Source organism: Pholcus phalangioides, unplaced genomic scaffold (assembly GCF_987345545.1).
Source record: "Pholcus phalangioides strain wild (caught in Gottingen) unplaced genomic scaffold, Ppha-v1.0 ptg000003l_1, whole genome shotgun sequence".
Taxonomy (NCBI): domain Eukaryota; kingdom Metazoa; phylum Arthropoda; class Arachnida; order Araneae; family Pholcidae; genus Pholcus; species Pholcus phalangioides.
In genome coordinates, this window is record NW_028301596.1 from 8,849,931 (window position 1) to 8,869,044 (window position 19,114).

General features: G+C 37.1%; 1 protein-coding gene across 2 annotated transcripts in view; it reads left to right on the forward strand.

Annotated features, from left to right (window-relative positions):
* The window catches only part of LOC149088013 (sodium/potassium/calcium exchanger 2-like), an 87,809-nt gene that overhangs the window by 58,502 nt on the left and 10,193 nt on the right, over window positions 1-19,114 (forward strand). Inside the window, exons 4-8 of one of the 2 annotated variants that reach the window (XM_089243722.1) lie at window positions 3,752-4,059; window positions 5,752-5,970; window positions 6,843-6,986; window positions 12,331-12,450; window positions 18,393-18,529. In XM_089243722.1, coding sequence (XP_089099848.1) covers window positions 3,752-4,059; window positions 5,752-5,970; window positions 6,843-6,986; window positions 12,331-12,450; window positions 18,393-18,529 — 928 coding nt within the window. The remainder of the gene's footprint in view (window positions 1-3,751; window positions 4,060-5,751; window positions 5,971-6,842; window positions 6,987-12,330; window positions 12,451-18,392; window positions 18,530-19,114) is intronic. The other variant, XM_089243730.1, reaches the window with a different exon arrangement.

Below are 19,114 nucleotides of genomic sequence, written 5' to 3' on the forward strand. Positions count from 1 at the left end.
ACTCAATCTTATGTAAAATCAAATTTTTTAATATTTTAAACATTTAATTTTTGTTATAATATCAGTATTTATTCATTTTGATCTCAAATCTTTTCTGTCATTTTATCAGCTGAATCCTTTATTTTGAATCAAAATTTATTCAATCTTATTGATGTCATACTATTTTATCATGCTCAAAATCTGTTTTTTAATGGTTTTTTTTTTTTTAAAACTTGTAAAGCATTTGGTATTAGAGATATCTAAAATTTTGTTCTGTCACATAGGATAGCATACATTATCAAATGCATGTGGTATAATTGATTAAAATAAATCATTGGATAAATGATTTTGTCATTTTTCTGTGTAAGAAAGTTTTTACCATGTTAAAAGGTAAAAGACCCCTTAACTGATGTAATTGCCGCTGTGGTGGTCGAGTGATTATAGTGACGGACTCGCGACGCGAGGATCCGGGTTCGAACCCCACAGTGGTGGTCGGCTGAAGTTGGTTTTCTGTGGTTCCCAAATTCAAGGCGCAAATGCGAGCCGATCTCCCCATTAAAAAGTCTCGCCACAGAAAGCAACAGACCTACAACGATAAATCATTCAATCATAACACTTCACTCATAGTTATAAAAACTGGTGGCAGATGGCAGCACTACACATAACAAGCATTACAGAGAAACAAAAAACTTCACGTCAGGTTTCACTACACGTACACGCACATTCCCGCATGTACCGATTCGTTGGGGGTTCCGCGGGGGCGGCGGGGGGGTGACGTGGGGGGGGTGCATGTGTGGTGTAGCAGTAGTAGGTAGGGCCTCCAAAAAATGGCTCGGGGATCCATGATGTTCTTAAGTCAGCCACCTCGTTGGGCAATTTGCCTGTTGTGGCGTGGTATTTGTATTTGTAAGTTAAATTATTATTTTTCAGTTATTATTCAGTAATCATCTAGATATTAAATATATTCCCGGCACTTTGGACGTACATCAATTTCTCATAGGAAATTGTTTGAAAAAATATTGCTGGATATTAATTATATATTCCCAATCGAAAATATAAATTTATTCACCATGGTTTTTGAATTTTCACAAAAGCAAGGCGTTATATTGATTTATCCCCCCCCCCCTTTATAAATAAATATTATATTTCTTTTCCCCAAGTTCTAAGCGAAACTCAAGTCCGTCGAATAGCCATTAGCATGAGTTAAGAGTTAAGAATGTGAATCAGAGAAAACTTCCATATTCAAGAATGAAAAAGGGACGGAATATAATATTAAAAAGCTTCATTTTTTTCCCCCTTCCTTTTAAAAATAGAAACTCATATGTTTAAATCATGGAGAAAATTTTAATGAGAAAGAAAAATGTGGCGGCAGTTGTGAGATTTATAAATTCATAAAAATAGCGTCTGAAAGAGAAGAACAAATATCGTAAGATTTTAGGAAAGAAAGTCCCTCTCTCATAATGATAATGTCTTGAGAATTAGACGGGATCACCCCATGGGCTTTAATAAAGACTTTCTCGGTGGAAACACAAAGAAGAAATGTATTTGGATGTTCTTTTCTCGACCTAGAATAAACGTTAAGTAAAAACCACGAATTTAAATTACTTTTGTTTCCGAGAAAAGTCGTAAGTTCCCGAGAATTTAAAAGATTTCCCGGTTTCCTCAAAAAGTATTTGAGACATTGCGCGAAATATGTTTCGTGTTATGACATCAGCTTAAGTACAGTAGGACGTCATTACAACGGACCCTATTATAACGGACAGTTGGAAAAATTGTAATAATAATAATAATAATAAAGTTCTTGTTCCCGTCTGACGTGTTTTACATTTCCAAGCAACGATTAAAATTCAATCGTTGTGTTTGTTTTGTGTAAACATGGAACGCTGAATGACTCATTCCGTTCCCCAGCCAGAAAAATTAAGGTTAATACATGTTACTGCCAAAGCCCGAAATAGGTCAGTTCGTGAACTGGTCTGCCCATTCATTCCGGCCAATGTCTGAATTTCGGGCTTTCGCCGGCAGTTATATATATTATATATATCCTTATATAAATATCGATCATCATGATCGTATAGTCATTGTCGTATCTTTTTGGGATAACTATGTCCATTCATAGTTATGGTTTAGCTGTGAGGACCCTAACAATTACAGAAATCGGACTATAGATACACTTGGGATCGTTGTGTAGAGGCCGACTAAAGCCCGATCGCTAAATGCCAAAGAAAATTCTGCTCGCCCAGGAATATCATTACCGCAATTTAATTTATGTAGAAAAACATTTAGTTTAATATTCAATCCATCTTATATAAATTCGTAAATAATTTTTAAGATTTATAAAAATTTATATATTTGAGTCCAATTTGCGAAAAAAGTTACTTTCACGAAGGTAATTTTTTTTTTCCATACAGAAAACAAATAGTTTAAATTTCTGTCGATAAAGAGCGCTGCACGAAAGCAAATCACTGAAAATTTGTAAATCGGAGTCCTATAAAATGCAGGGTGTACTCAGCATGCCTAGGCGTTGTACGGACTGTATTTTATTGCATGGGAGGCATGCAATGTATTAACCATCATACCAACCATGTAATAGTAAGTTTTTGTAAAGGACATATTTTTTACAATTGCTCCAGGGAGCAAAAATCGTAGTTTTTATGAATGGTATCATACATACACCATCGTTTTTGTTCTTTATCTTTTGTTTAATAAATGGGCTTTATGAATAAGTAACGTTTGTTTTGTTTCTGAACCTTTATTTGCCGGAGCTGGCATTATCCTCAATTTATGGACATGAGTGTATATAGTATGAGAGCCTAAGTCGAATCTCGATACAACGATCTCTTCTTTTGCAAATTTCACGATCGTACACCGATATAAAACGAACCCTCATTTACAAATTTTACTATCGCACCCGATATGATGATATTTTACTTAAAAAATTTCATGAACATACCCCGATCTAACGATCTCTCATTTAACAAAGTCTTTGATTTAACGAATTTATACAATTTTTTGTGAGCATTCAATTAGACCTCGATATAACAAACTCCTACTTAACGAATTCTACAGTCGGACCTCGATATGTTTAACCCCCCATTTGACGAATTCTACAATCAGACCTTGATACAATAACGTCCTTTTTTTTTACGATCGTATCCTATATTACGTATAATTTTATCAAATTATCATCACCCATAATTCCTATAGCGTCTATCAAATCTATCGACCCTTGGTTATCGTGCATAATCCCCGGTAAAAGTGAACATTTTTGAGTATTTATCAAATTTACCAACGTTACTTGGGCATAGTATAAAACTGGTAAAAGTGTGATAAATTTTTAGAACTCACTGAGACGATTGGTGATTATGCTTAATAGCCGATTTATCACATTTACCGTAATATTGACATTGACGGATAAATCACTATTGGTGAAGTTGTTTTACCTCAGCAGCGAATCACTGGTTTTAAGCTTTACGAACGTTACAGACACAGAGGAGACTAAAGAAAAAAAACAGTTCGGGTCCAGTCAGTCCTGCAGGAATTTCGTAAAGTGCTCTCTATCGACGAAAACTTGAACTAAATTCTATTTCTGTATCAAAAAAAAATTCCTCCTCCGTAAAAGTAACTTTTTCGCAAACTGCATTCAAATATACCAATCCCATCAATTTTCATGAATTTTTAAACAGTTTTTTTAACATATGGGACACCCTGTATGTCTAAATTCATTTTTTGGAGATGGAAATAGTGATTGTCTTGAATGTATATTTGACGGCAGGTAAAGTCGATGACAAAGCGAACCAACTCCACGCAATGGCATCCCTGAAAGTCCTCCTGGATTCCCAGAAAGTGAACGGAGCACCGGGCATAAAACAGATGCCGGCGAAACCGGGCGGCGTCCCAAACAGTGCCTCATGTCCGGCATGCTCGGACTGCCCGTCTTGTACGACGCACGGCGCTCAGAACCACCCTTCGATGATGGACAGTGGGCACCTCGTGCCCGGTGGCAACTCTGACCTCAACGCGTCGTCCGACGAAGACCAGATGCCGCCGGTGGAATCCGCCAACAACGTCCGGGTAATTTGGGTAAAACATCATCATTATCCATTATCATTACCTTAAGTATAATTTTGATACCGAATTTACGATTATTTCCGAGAGTTACGTATTTCGATTAAATTTTGCATCTGTATAATCCCTCACTGACACATCGCAAGTAGCTAATAAACATCAGTAACAAATAGTTATAGTAGTGCACCAAAATACAGTAAAACCCCCTCTTAACGGACACCCCCCCCCCCCAGATGCGGTCATCCCTCTTTTACGGCTGAATAATAATTTCTCCCTTGTATAATAAAAGTATTATACAAGAGGTATTACTGTACTATCTTTCTAATTTACACTTACCCGTGGACCCTTGGTCAAACAACGAGGATACCAAAGAGGCCCCCTGAGCTTTTTCCACGGATTTCTAAGACACCTTTTGCTAGTCCCTGGGGGTCCGCAGATTACTTTCTCAAAACCAGTGTTCTTCAAAGATTCCCACACTAGTGGGTATCCTGTAACAATAATATTGCATATTCAATAGCTCTTTATAACAGTGTTTCTAAACCTGGGCCCTAAATAAGACGGGCGGAGGTGGGTTTGAACCAAAAAAATTAGAGAAACGTTGTTCTAAAGCATGGATAAACATTCAAGGAGAGTTCTGTGGAAACATTAATATTTTTCCGAGGGTTCCCTAATACAGCATGGATACTAATTTTGGGGTTTACTAAAACATGGACATTAATTTCATGGTTTACTAAAACACGGACATTAATTTCATGGTTTACTAAAACATGGACATTAATTTCATGGTTTACTAAAACATGGATATTAATTTCATGGTTTACTAAAACATGGACATTAATTTCATGGTTTACTAAAACATGGACATTAATTTCATGGTTTCCCAACACACATGGATTTTAGTGTTTCCTAGCACATGGATCTAAATTTCATTGTTCCCTAACTCATGGATATTACTTTCGTTCCCTAAAATATGGATATTGATGTCAAGTCTCTTTGAAACATGAATATTAATGTCAAGTTTCCTTGAAACATGAATATTAATGGCAAGTTTCCTTGAAACATGAATATTAATGGCAAGGTTCCTTGAAACATGAATATTAATGGCAAGGTTCCTTGAAACATGAATATTAATGGCAAGGTTCTTTTCCTTGAAACATGAATATTAATGGCAAGGTTCTTTTCCTTGAAACGTGGATATGAATTTCAGGGTTCCCTAGAACGCGCGTATATATATTTTTGAGGCCTCATGATACAGGATGTTGCAATTTCCTCTGAAAAAAAAATTGATATTATTTCCTAGCATATGCAATTATCTCTAGGGTTTTCTTGAACATTGATATTATTAACATTGGGTCTCCTATAGGAAAAGAAACTTATTTATAAAAGATCCACAATGGGGGCGTTGAAATATGAGAAACCCTGGACCGGGTCGCCTCCCAACCCGGGAAGCGCCAGAAAAAAAAATTCAAATTTTTAAAATTACTCAGTAATTGGATTTTTTAACATTGTCTCTATTTGAATATGACATTGTGGAGCTCTGCGCGCAGCTTTCTGATACTAAGGATGCAGCCACAGAAAAAGATATTGAAAACCCTAGTCGGTACTTTTGATAGAAATTTGTCGATTTCTCTAAAATATACGCTGTATTCTTGATATTTTTCACTTGGTTTAGGCCTTTTTCTATCTCTTTCTTTCTCGAACTCACAGACAGCCAATAACTCCACTGCAAGTTTCATGACACGAAGTATCAGGAGCGATCCCGGTGATGGAACCGTGATGAGACCCGAGTCGGCCAACTGCGAGCAACAACAGGAGAACTGCGATTCCTCAACCAATGTCAATATAGTAATGCCCGAATCGAAATCTCAAACGATGAATTCGAATCAGAACATCGTCGTGACACCGAAAGATGCCCCTACCCCTCAGGTGACGATGAAACTCGTTATCCTACCAAAATATGTCAGGGATGCACAACCTCCGGCCATCGGGCTTAATGCGGCCAGCCAAGAGGTGTTCGGGTAGAAAAGTATCAATGCACACACAACACGATAAATGCCTCTGGGCTGACTGATTTCCTTCATAAAAATACGGGAAATAGCGATCCATACTGGTTGTCACCAAATTATTGCCAAAAAAACTGTCAAATTTAAGCAAAGTTGCCAATTACAGCCAAGAAATTTTCACAGGCAAGTCAAGTTGCCAATCACAGCCAAGAAATTTTCACAGGCAAGTCAAGTCGCCAATCACAGCCAAAATTAATTGTCAAAGGCAAGTAAAGTTACATCATAAAATTACATCATAAAAAATTGTCAAAGGCAAGTAAAGTCGCCAATTACATCATAAAAAATTGTCAAAGGCTAGTGAAGTTGCAATTAGAGCGAAAAAAATTGTCAAAGGCAAGTCAAAAATTAGAGCGAAAAATTGTCAAAGGCAAGTAAAGCCACCAACTTCCGTCCAAAGAATTGTTGAAGGCAAATAAAGTTGCCAATTACAGCCAAAAATAAATTGCCAAAGGTGTAATTTATGTCATGAAAATAAACTTTTGATGTTGAACAATGTACATATGGGGACATTGGTGGCATTATGAAAAAGTGGGATGACCCAAAAACTACGAGAATGAACCGTAAAACGCAGGTCACTTTACATATTCAAGTTTCTGACCCGCGAGCAGTGGAATCATTGCTTATCTGGCCCGCGGACCGAAAAGGTTGTGCACCCCAGGTATAAATAAATGATCGATAGTTTTGTGAAATTAATCCACCAATTTTTGATTATTGGAATCTTTTGTCCATTTGCAGCCTTCAGACCCTCTAGAAGAAGATGAACCAGACAAGCCTCTAGATATCTCTTGGCCAGACACGTGGCATAAGAGAGCCAATTACATTCTTCTCGCTCCTATCATTTTCCCATTGTGGATAACGCTTCCAGATACCAGGAGACCGGTGAGTTAATTTACTTACGCTTTTCTTTTTTTTATTGTTTAAAATTCGGTTTATATCGATAGTATCTTATTTATCGTCTGTATTCGGAGGAGATTTTGCTTTCAGCCTTGTTTTGATGAGGTTGATCAATACCGAATGTCATCTAACTTCAGATTTGACAGCAAACGATTGGCCTGAGACAGCTTTCCTTGATGTTACCTCTAGTCTAGATCATACACCAATTCCAGTCGTATCGCTATGCCAATTTACTACCTTTTTAGTTAGTTATCTACGGGTTTCTTCTGTCGTTTTTATTAATTGGAAGGGTTTTTACTGCTCAAATAAACACATTGGAAGTTGAATCGGAGAAAAGGTCAGCCGAAGTAGACTACCACGCCGTTTATATACAAGATGGTTACTATTTTAGCGAACACCAACTCCAGTCATGTATCGCCATATAGCAATTTCCAACAATTGGAGTTGGGTGGGGAAATGAAGGCGCGATTCTGGTCGCACCAGGATTGATAAAGAACTTTTCTGATGGTCTTTTGGCTGGATTCGAACCCATGGACCATGACGGCAACATTAATTTAATGAAAGACGAGCACCTTACCACTACGCCACCCCGGCGGTAAGGTGTATACTATCGATCGCCCAATAATTAGAGTTACATTTAGAGTTTATTTACATTACAGTCATTTCCCACCCAACTCCTATTGTTGGAAATATGGCGATATAGAATGAGCTTCATTTCCCACAACTGTCAATTTTTCGACGATATTAGTAATAACCGACAATTTCCCTTAATTTTTGCGGGCTTAATGATTGGAGATTTTTCGGTGACGTTAGCAAGAATTGGGAATATTTGTGTGCCTTTGGCACCATTTTCCACAATTAGCACTCAAGGGAATGTGGTCAGCCTATTTATAAAGGCATCTTTTTAGGTTTTTTGGCATATTTTAAGATTTTAGGGCATAAATTCATTTTTATACAGTATATTCAATCGGTTCTTAATTCATAAAAATCCTAGCCCTAGATATTACGCATTATCTCACCCTTACGAATCACCTGGAACATACGCTCAATAAAATGACTGGAAACAAGCGTTTTTGACAAAAAAATGCTAGCAACCCCCACAACAATTAAGGCCAACACATGCTTCCAGCTTATCTTTCCCACTTCAACAAACACATAGTATCTTTGAATTAATACATAAACATCTATCAAATCATACAAACGGCAAGTCGAAAAATAAAAAAATTTCTCTCACACCATATATCCTGCCATTATTACCTACTTCGACAGATATATAATCGATTTCACACCATACGTTTCGCGTTTAATCGATTCTAGATCCGGTATATATCTATATCATTCTTTTTCTTTGTCTAGGATACAACTACTACTACTACTGTCCTCTAAGTACATAATAGTCTTTTTTTCCCTCTATATATATATCCACCATTTTTTCCCCCCTTGGTATATACTGTATTTCTCTTCCTTCGCCATTACCGTTTATATTTGATTGAAACTCCCTGGTGGCGTTGCCAAAGATCTTTTGTTCAAAACCTTACTGTATAAAAGAAGATGGGGGGAAAAAAACGTTATAGAGACGTTGATAACGTCTCATCCCCAAACTTTCTCCGCTTAATGAAAACGTCTGGTTGATCTTGACATCGACTCTTTCTTCCTTAATCCATATTTTTCTTCTTTTCTTCTCTTTGGTTCCTTTTTTTCCCACCCTTTGGATATACGCCTTTCATTTCCTCTGAAGGATACTCGGGGAAAAAGTTTTCCGAATTGTTCCTGGAAGAGACGTCCTCGTTTTATCACAGTTCAAAAATGCTTCCCAATTACCCTCGATTCACTTGACACAAGCCGTGAAATTTTCTTTCACACAAACGTCTACCCTATTTTTCTTTTTCAAAAATTCCGTATTCCTCTTTTACCGGAATTAGAATTTTTTGCTGTTAAAACGGGAAAATTTGGAAAACATGCGATCCCTGATAAAAAGACGGGACACGATAAGCATGTCAAGTTTCTTTTAAATCGCTTGACGGTACTACTTCAGCCCACACTAACTCCGGTCATATATTACCATACGGCAATTTCCAACTAGTGGAGTTGAATGGGAAATGAAGGCTCCATCTATCGGTGGTCACCCCCAGGTTCGTGAGGTAAAGAAATTTTTTCTGGTGTTCTTGGCCCGGATCCGAACCCGTGGAGATTAGCGACAACCTTCATATTGGAAGACGAGCATCTCACCACTGCGCCACTCTTGCACGCTTGACGCTACTGGGAGTATTCGCAAAAAGTTACGTGACGAAATTGTTTAAACGCTCATATCTCAGTACCCAACGCAAGTCAAAAGCAATAGCATCGTCAGTTGTACATGGCAAAGGCGCACCTAATGTTATCACTTCGGTTTCAATATCGCCTTCGTTCTCGGCCTTAGGCCCGTTGCCCTGATTCGTAACAATTTTTTCCCCCGCTATATCTTGAGCAGTTCACAACGATAATAGACGACATTAGTATCATTTGTTAGCTATTCCAAAGACAAATCCGATGAAAATGACATAATTTGATTACGTCAGACAGGGTCGGAACCAGAGGGGAGCGGGGGACAACTGCCCCGGGAGGCAAAATTTAGTGGGGGGAGTGGTAGTTCTAGTTGGGAACACAGTTACAAAATTATCGAATTTTAAAGCTGGAAGCAAAATAATGTTTGCCCCTGGCAGCTGAATCATGTTTTCCCCGGACTGGTAAAATCCTAGTTACAGCTCTGATGTCAGTACCTAACACGCGATTCAAGGCACAAAAAACGTATTCACGTCAGAACTTGAAGCCGTGTTCTATGACCAAGCCTACCCCAATTTTTATTTTATTTTGACCAACCCCAGCGGCGGCTCTACCTCATGCATTTCCCCTAAAAATGTCCCTAGTAGGAGAATGAAATTGTTTTATTCAAGTCCGAGAGAAGCCACATGTCATTGTTTAGTCTACACAATGTCTTTGACCGTACGTCCCGCTTTTAAAGGAGCTGTCTTGTGCAGAATTATTTTACCGTTCTTAATTATGCCTGATAACTTTTTTCCATGATGATCTTGAGACGGCCTTGTCATTAAAATTCCGAAATTATTTCTTTCATTAATTCTATAATTCCCTTCCTTCCTCATTTTCGTTAATACTTCAAACCTTAACCTTACCTTAAAAAAATACCATGAAAAAAAACTCATTTCCTTAATGGATGCCATAAGAAAACGGGGATTGACGTGTCAAATGATCTTCCAACGAATGATGTTTGGGGCACCATTCTCCGCTAACGTCATGCTCCCTCCAGTAATATAAGCTTGATGGATTGAAGCGATCTTGTAATTTTTTATTGAACGTTTGTACGGTAGAGATAAAGGGGCCTGAAACGTTAAGAGTATTTCCACTCCTTGAAACAATTTGGAATAGTAAAATTGAATTTTCATGCGTGAATCACGTATCTAGATGCGAATTGGCGAACACTGTTAGGGATTGAGTTAGATGTTGCAAGACAAGTAGGCTTGATATCTCTCAAAGTTACCCTTGGTTTTCGCTCATGGAGAGGACAGTGGTTGTCTTTTATTTGAAAAGGTGGCTCCATGAAAAGAGAAATAACGTGTACTCTACTTTTCTTATAACCCTTCCAGTACTGACAGTACTTAAAAGGGCCATCAATATTCTTACCCCTGTAACATCCCTTATATCCGTTGTTTGGTATGTAATTTTATGTATGTATTTTTTTTTTACTTTGAAAAAATAAATGCTCCCTTCCGGGAACCCCCGTATAGCGAATCGTATTCGCCGGGTCAGGGTTAAGTTATTCCGGTAAGTTATTCATACGTTGTTTGGTGTTGATATTTTGAAGTTTAAAGGCTGTATAACTAAACAGATGAAAGTTTTTGAATATGAAAAATATTCAGTTAGATGTTTTTCAAAAGCAGTGTTTTACTGCATTACATTTCTGTTTAATGCAGTAAAACGCTGCTTTTTAAAAAAAAATGCTACCTAACAAATGTATGAAACAAATTATGCCTTTCTTTGTGTTAACATAAAGAAATAATATCAATGTTATGCATTATCTAACGTACTCTTGAGAATTGGTATTTTTTTATATTTACTGTAAGCATGTAATACTGACGAAATCTTCAAGTACCAAGTGAATTAATTATTATTATTTTTAATTTTTTTGAATTATTTTTCTTTTTAGGCCTTAATTAGAACTAAAATGACCTACCAAAAATTAACGCGATAACTATTACATTTTTTCTTAATGTGGTACTGAAAGGATTAAATCAGACTGCTGTAGAACAAATGTATCTGCATATGTTGGGAAACTGACTCATGCAGCAGTTGTAAACTACCAGTATGAAATTCGTGTACGTTCCCTCCATATCCATGTCGGAAACTCTTGAACACCTGATTACGAAAGCGGTAGATAATTAGTGTTGAAAATGATGATTAGCAACTGTTGCTATAGCTTCCCCGTTCCCTAGATATATATATAACCCTATAGTAAACCAAAAAAATAAAGAAAGCTTTATGATCCCTTCTGTATATAATTGTGAAATTTTATTACCATGCGTCAAATAATTTGCCTATAATAAAATCTTGGAACAACTTCAATAATTTTTTAATATTCTATATAAGTGTCAAATTTCAAAACGTAATCTAATTTGCTGGAAATGGATGGCGGGGATTGAAAAAAGGCTGAAATCCCAGATGCGTGAGTATATACTATCTGCGAAAAATCAAGGGTCGTGAGAGGCAGCTTTAATGTCTATGTCTATTTCTTGTTTAATTAGATATCATCTGATTAGTGTAGTCAGAAATAGAACGTTAATTTGATTTTTAAATGAGAGTCACGCATAGAGATACGTAAATTTTGCGACTAAAAAATACGAATTTCGGAAAAAAAATTGCAAAATCGGAAATTTCACATTTATTGGCAAAAATAAATTTTTCAAGTCAAGATACTGTGTGTACACTTGAAAGTTTCAGAATTCGAGTGCCCAGCAAAACTACTGCCGATTTTCGCTTCAAAATGTATAAATTATCAAGATTTCGCGGAAAAGTGGTAAAAATCAAATTTTTTGGTCAATTTATAATGATCAAAAATGGCAAAATTGCGCATTTATCGGATCTATTTCGTAAATATGAAAGCTATGATATCTTTCGTTGCTGGATTGAAGTTTTGCCTTCGACGTACGTGTCTTGTAAGGATTCGGAATAGAATTTCTGAACAAATGAAAAAAAAAAAGACAAACGTAGCATTTAATTGTCAAAAACTTTTGCAACTGTGTATTGCATACGCTTTTTTTGTTTTGCTATCCAACAGGAAAAGAGGAAATGGTTCGCGATAACGTTTGTCGGCAGCATTCTATGGATCGCCATTTTTTCTTACCTCATGGTCTGGTGGGCATCTCTCGTCGGAGAAACTGCTGGAATTCCCAATGAGGTAAATATGTAGCGAAATTCCTCAAGGTTTTCCTGCGTTAATATAACAACTTAAAAAATTCTTTATGAATATATAACTTCAGATTATACGTGCGTTAAGCATGGCCAGTGAGCCAAATGTGTGTGGTCACTTGATGTGGTCACATAATTTTGTAAAAATTAACTAATCGGCACATTTCCGGATCATGTGACCCGTGATGCAGTTCCACGTCACTTGAACACATAGGCAGATACGTGGAGGAAGGGGACAATGGGGGGGGGGGGGCTGATCGCCGCCCCTCCCTTCCTGTTTAGCAAAAAAATTCATTATATGTGGGTGGGAGAACGGAGTGGACATTCTCCCCCCTCCACCCGCTCCCCACCTTCGAAAAGTCTGAATCCGCTCTTATGCTTGAGTAACCCGTGACATATTCCTAGAACACTTGAATTACCTGCGGCACATATACAGATCACTCAAGTGCAGGCGCAGATCTGTGGGGGGAAGAGGGATGATCCCCCCGATGGCAAATATGATTATATTTGCATTCAATAACTCCATTGAAAATTATTTGTATCAGAGTTTTTGATTGAATAACAAATTCAAGAAAACTTCCGACTAAAAAACCAAGGCTTTTTTTTTTCAAAAAAAAGTCGGGAAAAAGAGAAACTGTCCCTTAAAATACGGTACAAAATGTTTGGCGTATGGTCAGTCTATTCATAATGATTTGAAAAATCGCCCCTCCCAGCAGCGAGTGATCTGCCCCTTCTCAAGCGGCCCGTAGGATAATCCCAGATTACTAAAGTGACCCGCGATTCAGTACCACGTCACTTAAATGACCAGCAGCACATTCCCAGGTCACTTGAATGACCCGCAGCATATTGACAGGTCCCTTGAGTGACATGTACCACATTTACAGAGCACTTAAATGACCTGCACCGCAGTTCCAGAACACTTAAGTGACTTGCACCACATTTACTACCAGTCGAGGTACCCGCGGTGCATTCACAGATCACCGCGGTGCCGTTCCGGAGCACTTGAGTGAACCGCGGCACATCGACAGATCACTCGAATTACCCACGGCATAGTTCCAGAGCACGTAATTAAGTTGCCCGCGGCACGTTTTCAACGAAATTAAGTAGCCAGCACTGCCCTAAAGCCTAAAAATCCTTACTTTAGATATTTCAAGATGGAAAATGATCAGTTAGAGAGAGAGAGAGAGAGAGAGAGAGATCTTTAAGTAATGGCATCCATATTTCACAATCATGTCCACTATTTTTCAAAGGGTAAAGACAGGAGTGTACAAACTCGGAAAAAGAACATTACTCTGATACTAGGCCTATCCGATTACTCTCTGCTAAATCTTCTACTTTCTATGCATCAACTGCAAAGAGAGAGCGGAGGGTTCTCTAATATCTAAACCTTCGAGAATATTCCGAAAATATTCATGAGAAAAATATGTGGCGGAAAAATTCTAGAAATTTTCAGGAATGTCTGCGATATGAATGATGCCTGTTCTTCGGACAACTCTTCATCGGAACAAGCAGGAAAATTTGTGAGACCTGGAAATGTTCCATAACTTTGAACTTCGACTCTTTTTCTTCCCCCCCCCCCACCCCCGCGCTTTCTTCGAGTCGAGATCCATATTTTTATCTTAAGAAACTTATGTTATGCCGATGAAATCGCTGCGCAGTCTGTGAAATAGGTGTGCCGCGGTTCCTGGAAGTTCTAAGGGAACACACGGAATGCACAGCAAAGTCCTTTTACTGTTGAACCGCCAATCACAGAAGCATACAGTAGGACCCCCGATTAATCCTACGCTGCATTATTTATTTCTCTTTCGAGCTGATAACTTCTCTCATAGTTAATGCCACATATAGAAAGAAAGAAGAACCTATTTCGAATTTTACTGCCTATACATGGCCTTAAGAGGACGTACAGAACTTTAAAAAACCGCATATAAAATATATGTATTGAACTACAAATACAAAGGCCACAACGTAACGGGCACATCGCCCAACGCTGAAAAGATGACGCCCATAAAAAATGTGGATGTCAAATACAACTAGAATACAGCAACCCAATAAAAGAATATAGAAAAACCAATAATTAATAATGTGTAATACACCCAAAACTTTTTAACAGCTGGCTGATGCGAAGATATATTTTGGAAAGAGAGAAAATTCAACTGCCCTGAAGGTAATCGAAACGCCCTAGACCACTAGACTACAGAGGGCGTTCACCTGGAAAGTGAATGGATGTGGGTTCGATTCCCCTCAGGGGCAGTTGAATTTTCTCTCTTTCCAAAATATATCTTCGCATCAGCCAGCTGTTAAAAACCTTTGTGTGTGTATGGATAGTGGAGAGTGACATCATCCTCGGATATAACACACCGATCATAAAAAGAATATTGGTCATCTTATTCTAAGTATGGATAGCTTCTCGATTTATCCCAATTATGTTTATCGTATTTATTTTTAAACGTGTCAATTCACGACCTCTGGAGGTAAGCTATTCCATTTTTTTGACAACTCTACTAGACAAAAATTTCCTTGCGACACTAGAACCTGGAATTGCCCCTTACTAAACGATACTGGTTTGTCCAAGCAGTTGATTGACGATGAATTAATAACTCAGGGTTTATCCTATCTATCCCGTTTTAAAATTTTAAACACTTAGATCATGTCCCCCTCCCCGACACCTGCGTTCTCCCAATGTAAACATATGTAGGAAAATATATATGTAATATTACTTTGAAAGTAATATTGCATTCCAAATGTATAACTACCTTCTTTGTGTGATTCAGACTACAGTAAGGAAAATATATTCGGATTGTAAGCTTCAAGGTGGAAAAAAATAAATTCAAATGCCCCCTCCGGGTACTGCCCGGAAGGGAAGGGGCTGGAGGTAAGAAGAATTGCTACTAATTATGTATAATTGTGAATAATCAGGGTCTTACTATAATTACAATCAGGAAAATTATTCTAATAGCATATGTATCTTAGAGGAAAGCATTCATTTTACAAGGGAAATACTGTACATTGAAAACAAATTTCGACTCCTTATACAGTCCCGCTTACCTGTTACTAATATTTAGAAGTTTTTAGACCTGCATTTCAATCAGTCAAGTAGAAATAAATTCCCAAATACAAAAGTTAATCAATTTGTGTTCATCTGCAAAATAAATACTGTATATTTTTACTGGTTTCGTGTCCTCTTAATAAGAAAACTCTGCTAAAAAGTAAAGAAATAAATATCCTCCTCTCATCCTCAATTTTCTTTAAATTAAAATGTATTTATATTTCGCTCACATACAAAAAAAAAGTAATTTATATGCTAACACTCTTCCTATATTATATTCATAGTAGATTCTAATCAAGTTTCTCGAGAAAACTTATTAATACAGATCTTTCGGGAGGGGGGAGAAAGAAATTTATCTACTTTCAAGCCTTCACGTTGTATTTCTGGTATTTCTGACGCATTTTTTCGCGCTTCTTCAATTTAAAATACTGATTTTTATCATATTGGAAGAAAAGTTAATGCTATTCCACAAGGATGAAAATTTCCGACAGATATGGGATTTTACTTCAAATGAAAAACCAGCGATTCCTTGAATGATGACTTCAAGGAAAATTGAAGTTTTCTAAGAATTATTTCCACTGCATTTAAGAGATAAGATTCCAGGGAATGACTTTCAATAAAAATAACAGTTTCCACTGTTTTATCACGATTTTTTTGTTTGTTTTTTTTTTTTTTGAAATTTGAAAATCTCTTGAATTCTGGAGACTAAATTTCTCTGCACAGATTTTCTTGAATTTAAAAACAAATTTATTTCATTCCTTATAATATGCAATGGAAACTTCTTTTTTAAATTTTGTAACACAAACTTTTACAAATTAAATATTAGTACAGCGTATAATATAATTCTTCGATTACAAATTACATATTAAATTGGAAAAGGAAACTTTTCTTATAGAATAAAGAAGTATAATTTTTTTGTTATAAGCAATGGATTTTAATTTATTTATTTATTCATTTTGTCAAATATGTAACTATAAATATGTGCTATAAGTAACTAAACTTCAAAGGGGTCTTTCTTTAAAGTAACTATACATAACTAGATATGTCTTTCATTTTTACTTCTTTTCTTCAGAAATAAATTTTCATACTCACAAATAGTTTTCTGAAAATTAATATCGCCAAAACAGTATTCCGTGGTTTTCACGAAACGAAATGGAAATATTTAATTTGAAAATTTTCTGTTAGAAAAATTTCGTACATATATAATTTGGACATACATCCACTGGCCTCTTTCTTACTCCTCTTATATTGTCTTCAGAGACAACAAAAGGCTCAGTAGATATAAGGGCCTTATAGTTCAGTGCACTCTATATACTGAGACGCTTGCCAGAGCACCCTCAAGCGGTCAGGCAGCAACCAGCTTAATAATTTCCTCCTCTTCGTGAATATGAATTAAAATTGAATATACAGTCCGAAGCTGTATTAAAAAGTTATTAAGTCTGTAATACACTTTGATACAGTTTATCCAGCCCCTCTTAGAGATAGAAGGCCTCCGCATGCTGCTTGTAGCGTCAGTAAGTAGTCCATTTTCCCTCAGAATATTCAGGGGGAAAATTACCTGCTCGTGCTAGTATCATCGTTGTTCGGAAAATAAATGATTGGGCTCAGAATTGGCGATTTCTATGTCCCACATCCAATCACTATGCGGTATTTGTGAGCTAATCAGGAAGATTCTACGCCAAAATAAGAAGAAACGAAATAGGATGCTGTGTTTCAAAATGTGGCAAACTTGCTAGGTAGTCTGAATGACGTTTATGGCAAACACTACAGAGGCCTTCTATCTCTAGGAGGTGCTGGTCCCTCTCGACGCCGCTTATTATAATTACGGATAATGAAATCATTCGTTGTCACTTTAGCAAAGAAGTCCTGTTTTGGGGATTAAAGTAAAAACAAAATAGAACGATATTGAGAGTATTTTGCAACCAATTATGTGGAAAGAAAAACAGTTGTCTCGTTTTATCATGCACGTTTACCCTACATTCCGTTTGACTTTTATATATATATATATATATATATTGGTTATTATTATCAGAAACCCCCCCCCCCGAAATGTGATCGCATTAGGTGGCATGGACTGTAATTTGTTTTTATTTTTGAGGAATTTCTGTATCAATGTAATTGATCTCGCATGCTTCTTAAAATTGTTTCTCAATGCACATACATGACTATGCGTTCTTTAGCCCTTTCAGACCCTGGTGCTACAAATGTGTGAGTAGCTTTATCTCACTGTAGAGTTTTTTCTTCTGACCTCAGAGAGTTGGGCCCTGACTTTTAAAGGATTGTGTAAGTTTTGATTTAGAAATACGAGGAATACGAACTTTGGGGGCTTTCATCGTAGGGCAGTACTTAAAGTTGAACTTTCAGCGGGGGGGGGGGGTTAAGATGGCTTCCAGGAGAAAGTGCCTCTGAAAAAAAAACGTGATTTATTGCATGAAAGTTAGCAATAAAAATCTGGAAAAAAATTATGTCAAGATGAGTATATATCCTACATCCAGGGCGTATGAGTATATATCCTACATCCAAAGAACATGTACTCTCAATGTATTTATAATTTATATATATATACCATTTTTAATGTATTTTTGATACTCAAAAATGCAAAAACATTTTAAAAATTCCAAAAAAATTATGCTCGGGTCTGAACGGGTTAGATCCCACGATACAGGGGAACCCCTCCCCCAATTTTATTGGTAACTCAGAATTTTCTCTGGCACGATGACGTCCTTCGGGGCAATTAGGTTATATCGCGTAAGCTGCAGAGCTTGGTCGTACTCGGTCCGTTCTGCTCTGCATGAATATAATAAAGACTCTTCGCTAATCAGTGATTTATGTGCATGCTTTAATTTCGAATTGTTTAATGTGATTTATTCACAACTAAATCCTAGGTCATGGGTCTGACTTTTCTCGCTGCTGGTACAAGTATCCCTGATCTCATAACCAGCGTTCTAGTCGCCAGGAAAGGTTTAGGTGACATGGCTGTTTCCAGTTCTGTCGGAAGCAATATTTTCGATGTATCTGTTGGGTGAGTATTTGAAAGGATCAACAATTACAGTCACACCTGGTTAAGGCGTCACTCTCGGAACAGTGAAAATATAGCTTCGTATGACTCGCTAAACGGAGTAAGCGAAGGCCTCCGCGCGAAGCTCATGACGTCAAGGAAGAAGTTATTTCACCTGTAGCCATATTGGATATAGCAGGCCGATGCATACGATATCTTTAATTTTTTTTTTGCAGTAAATGCAATATGACTATATGTGAAATAACTTCTTCAGTGGCATCACACGAACTTCGTGTGGAGGATTTCTGCTGTAGATGGTGTTGTGCAAGCTGTGGTTTTTGTTTATGACTATAGTGCCACCTGGATTGGCGCTCAACTAAAACCTGCTTATACTATTATTGATATAGGGTGCAAGTTCTGGAAATATGGCTTCCGACTGTCGCACTAAAATAGAGATTGAAAAATTGCCCAGCAAAACCCTTCTTTGTTATTGATAAGCCAATATAAAAAAGAACCGGTGATTACGCATAATACCCAAACCTCGCTGGTAAACATGATAAATCTCGTTCTAAATTCATCGTATTTGATAAATTTCAAGTATTTAATAAA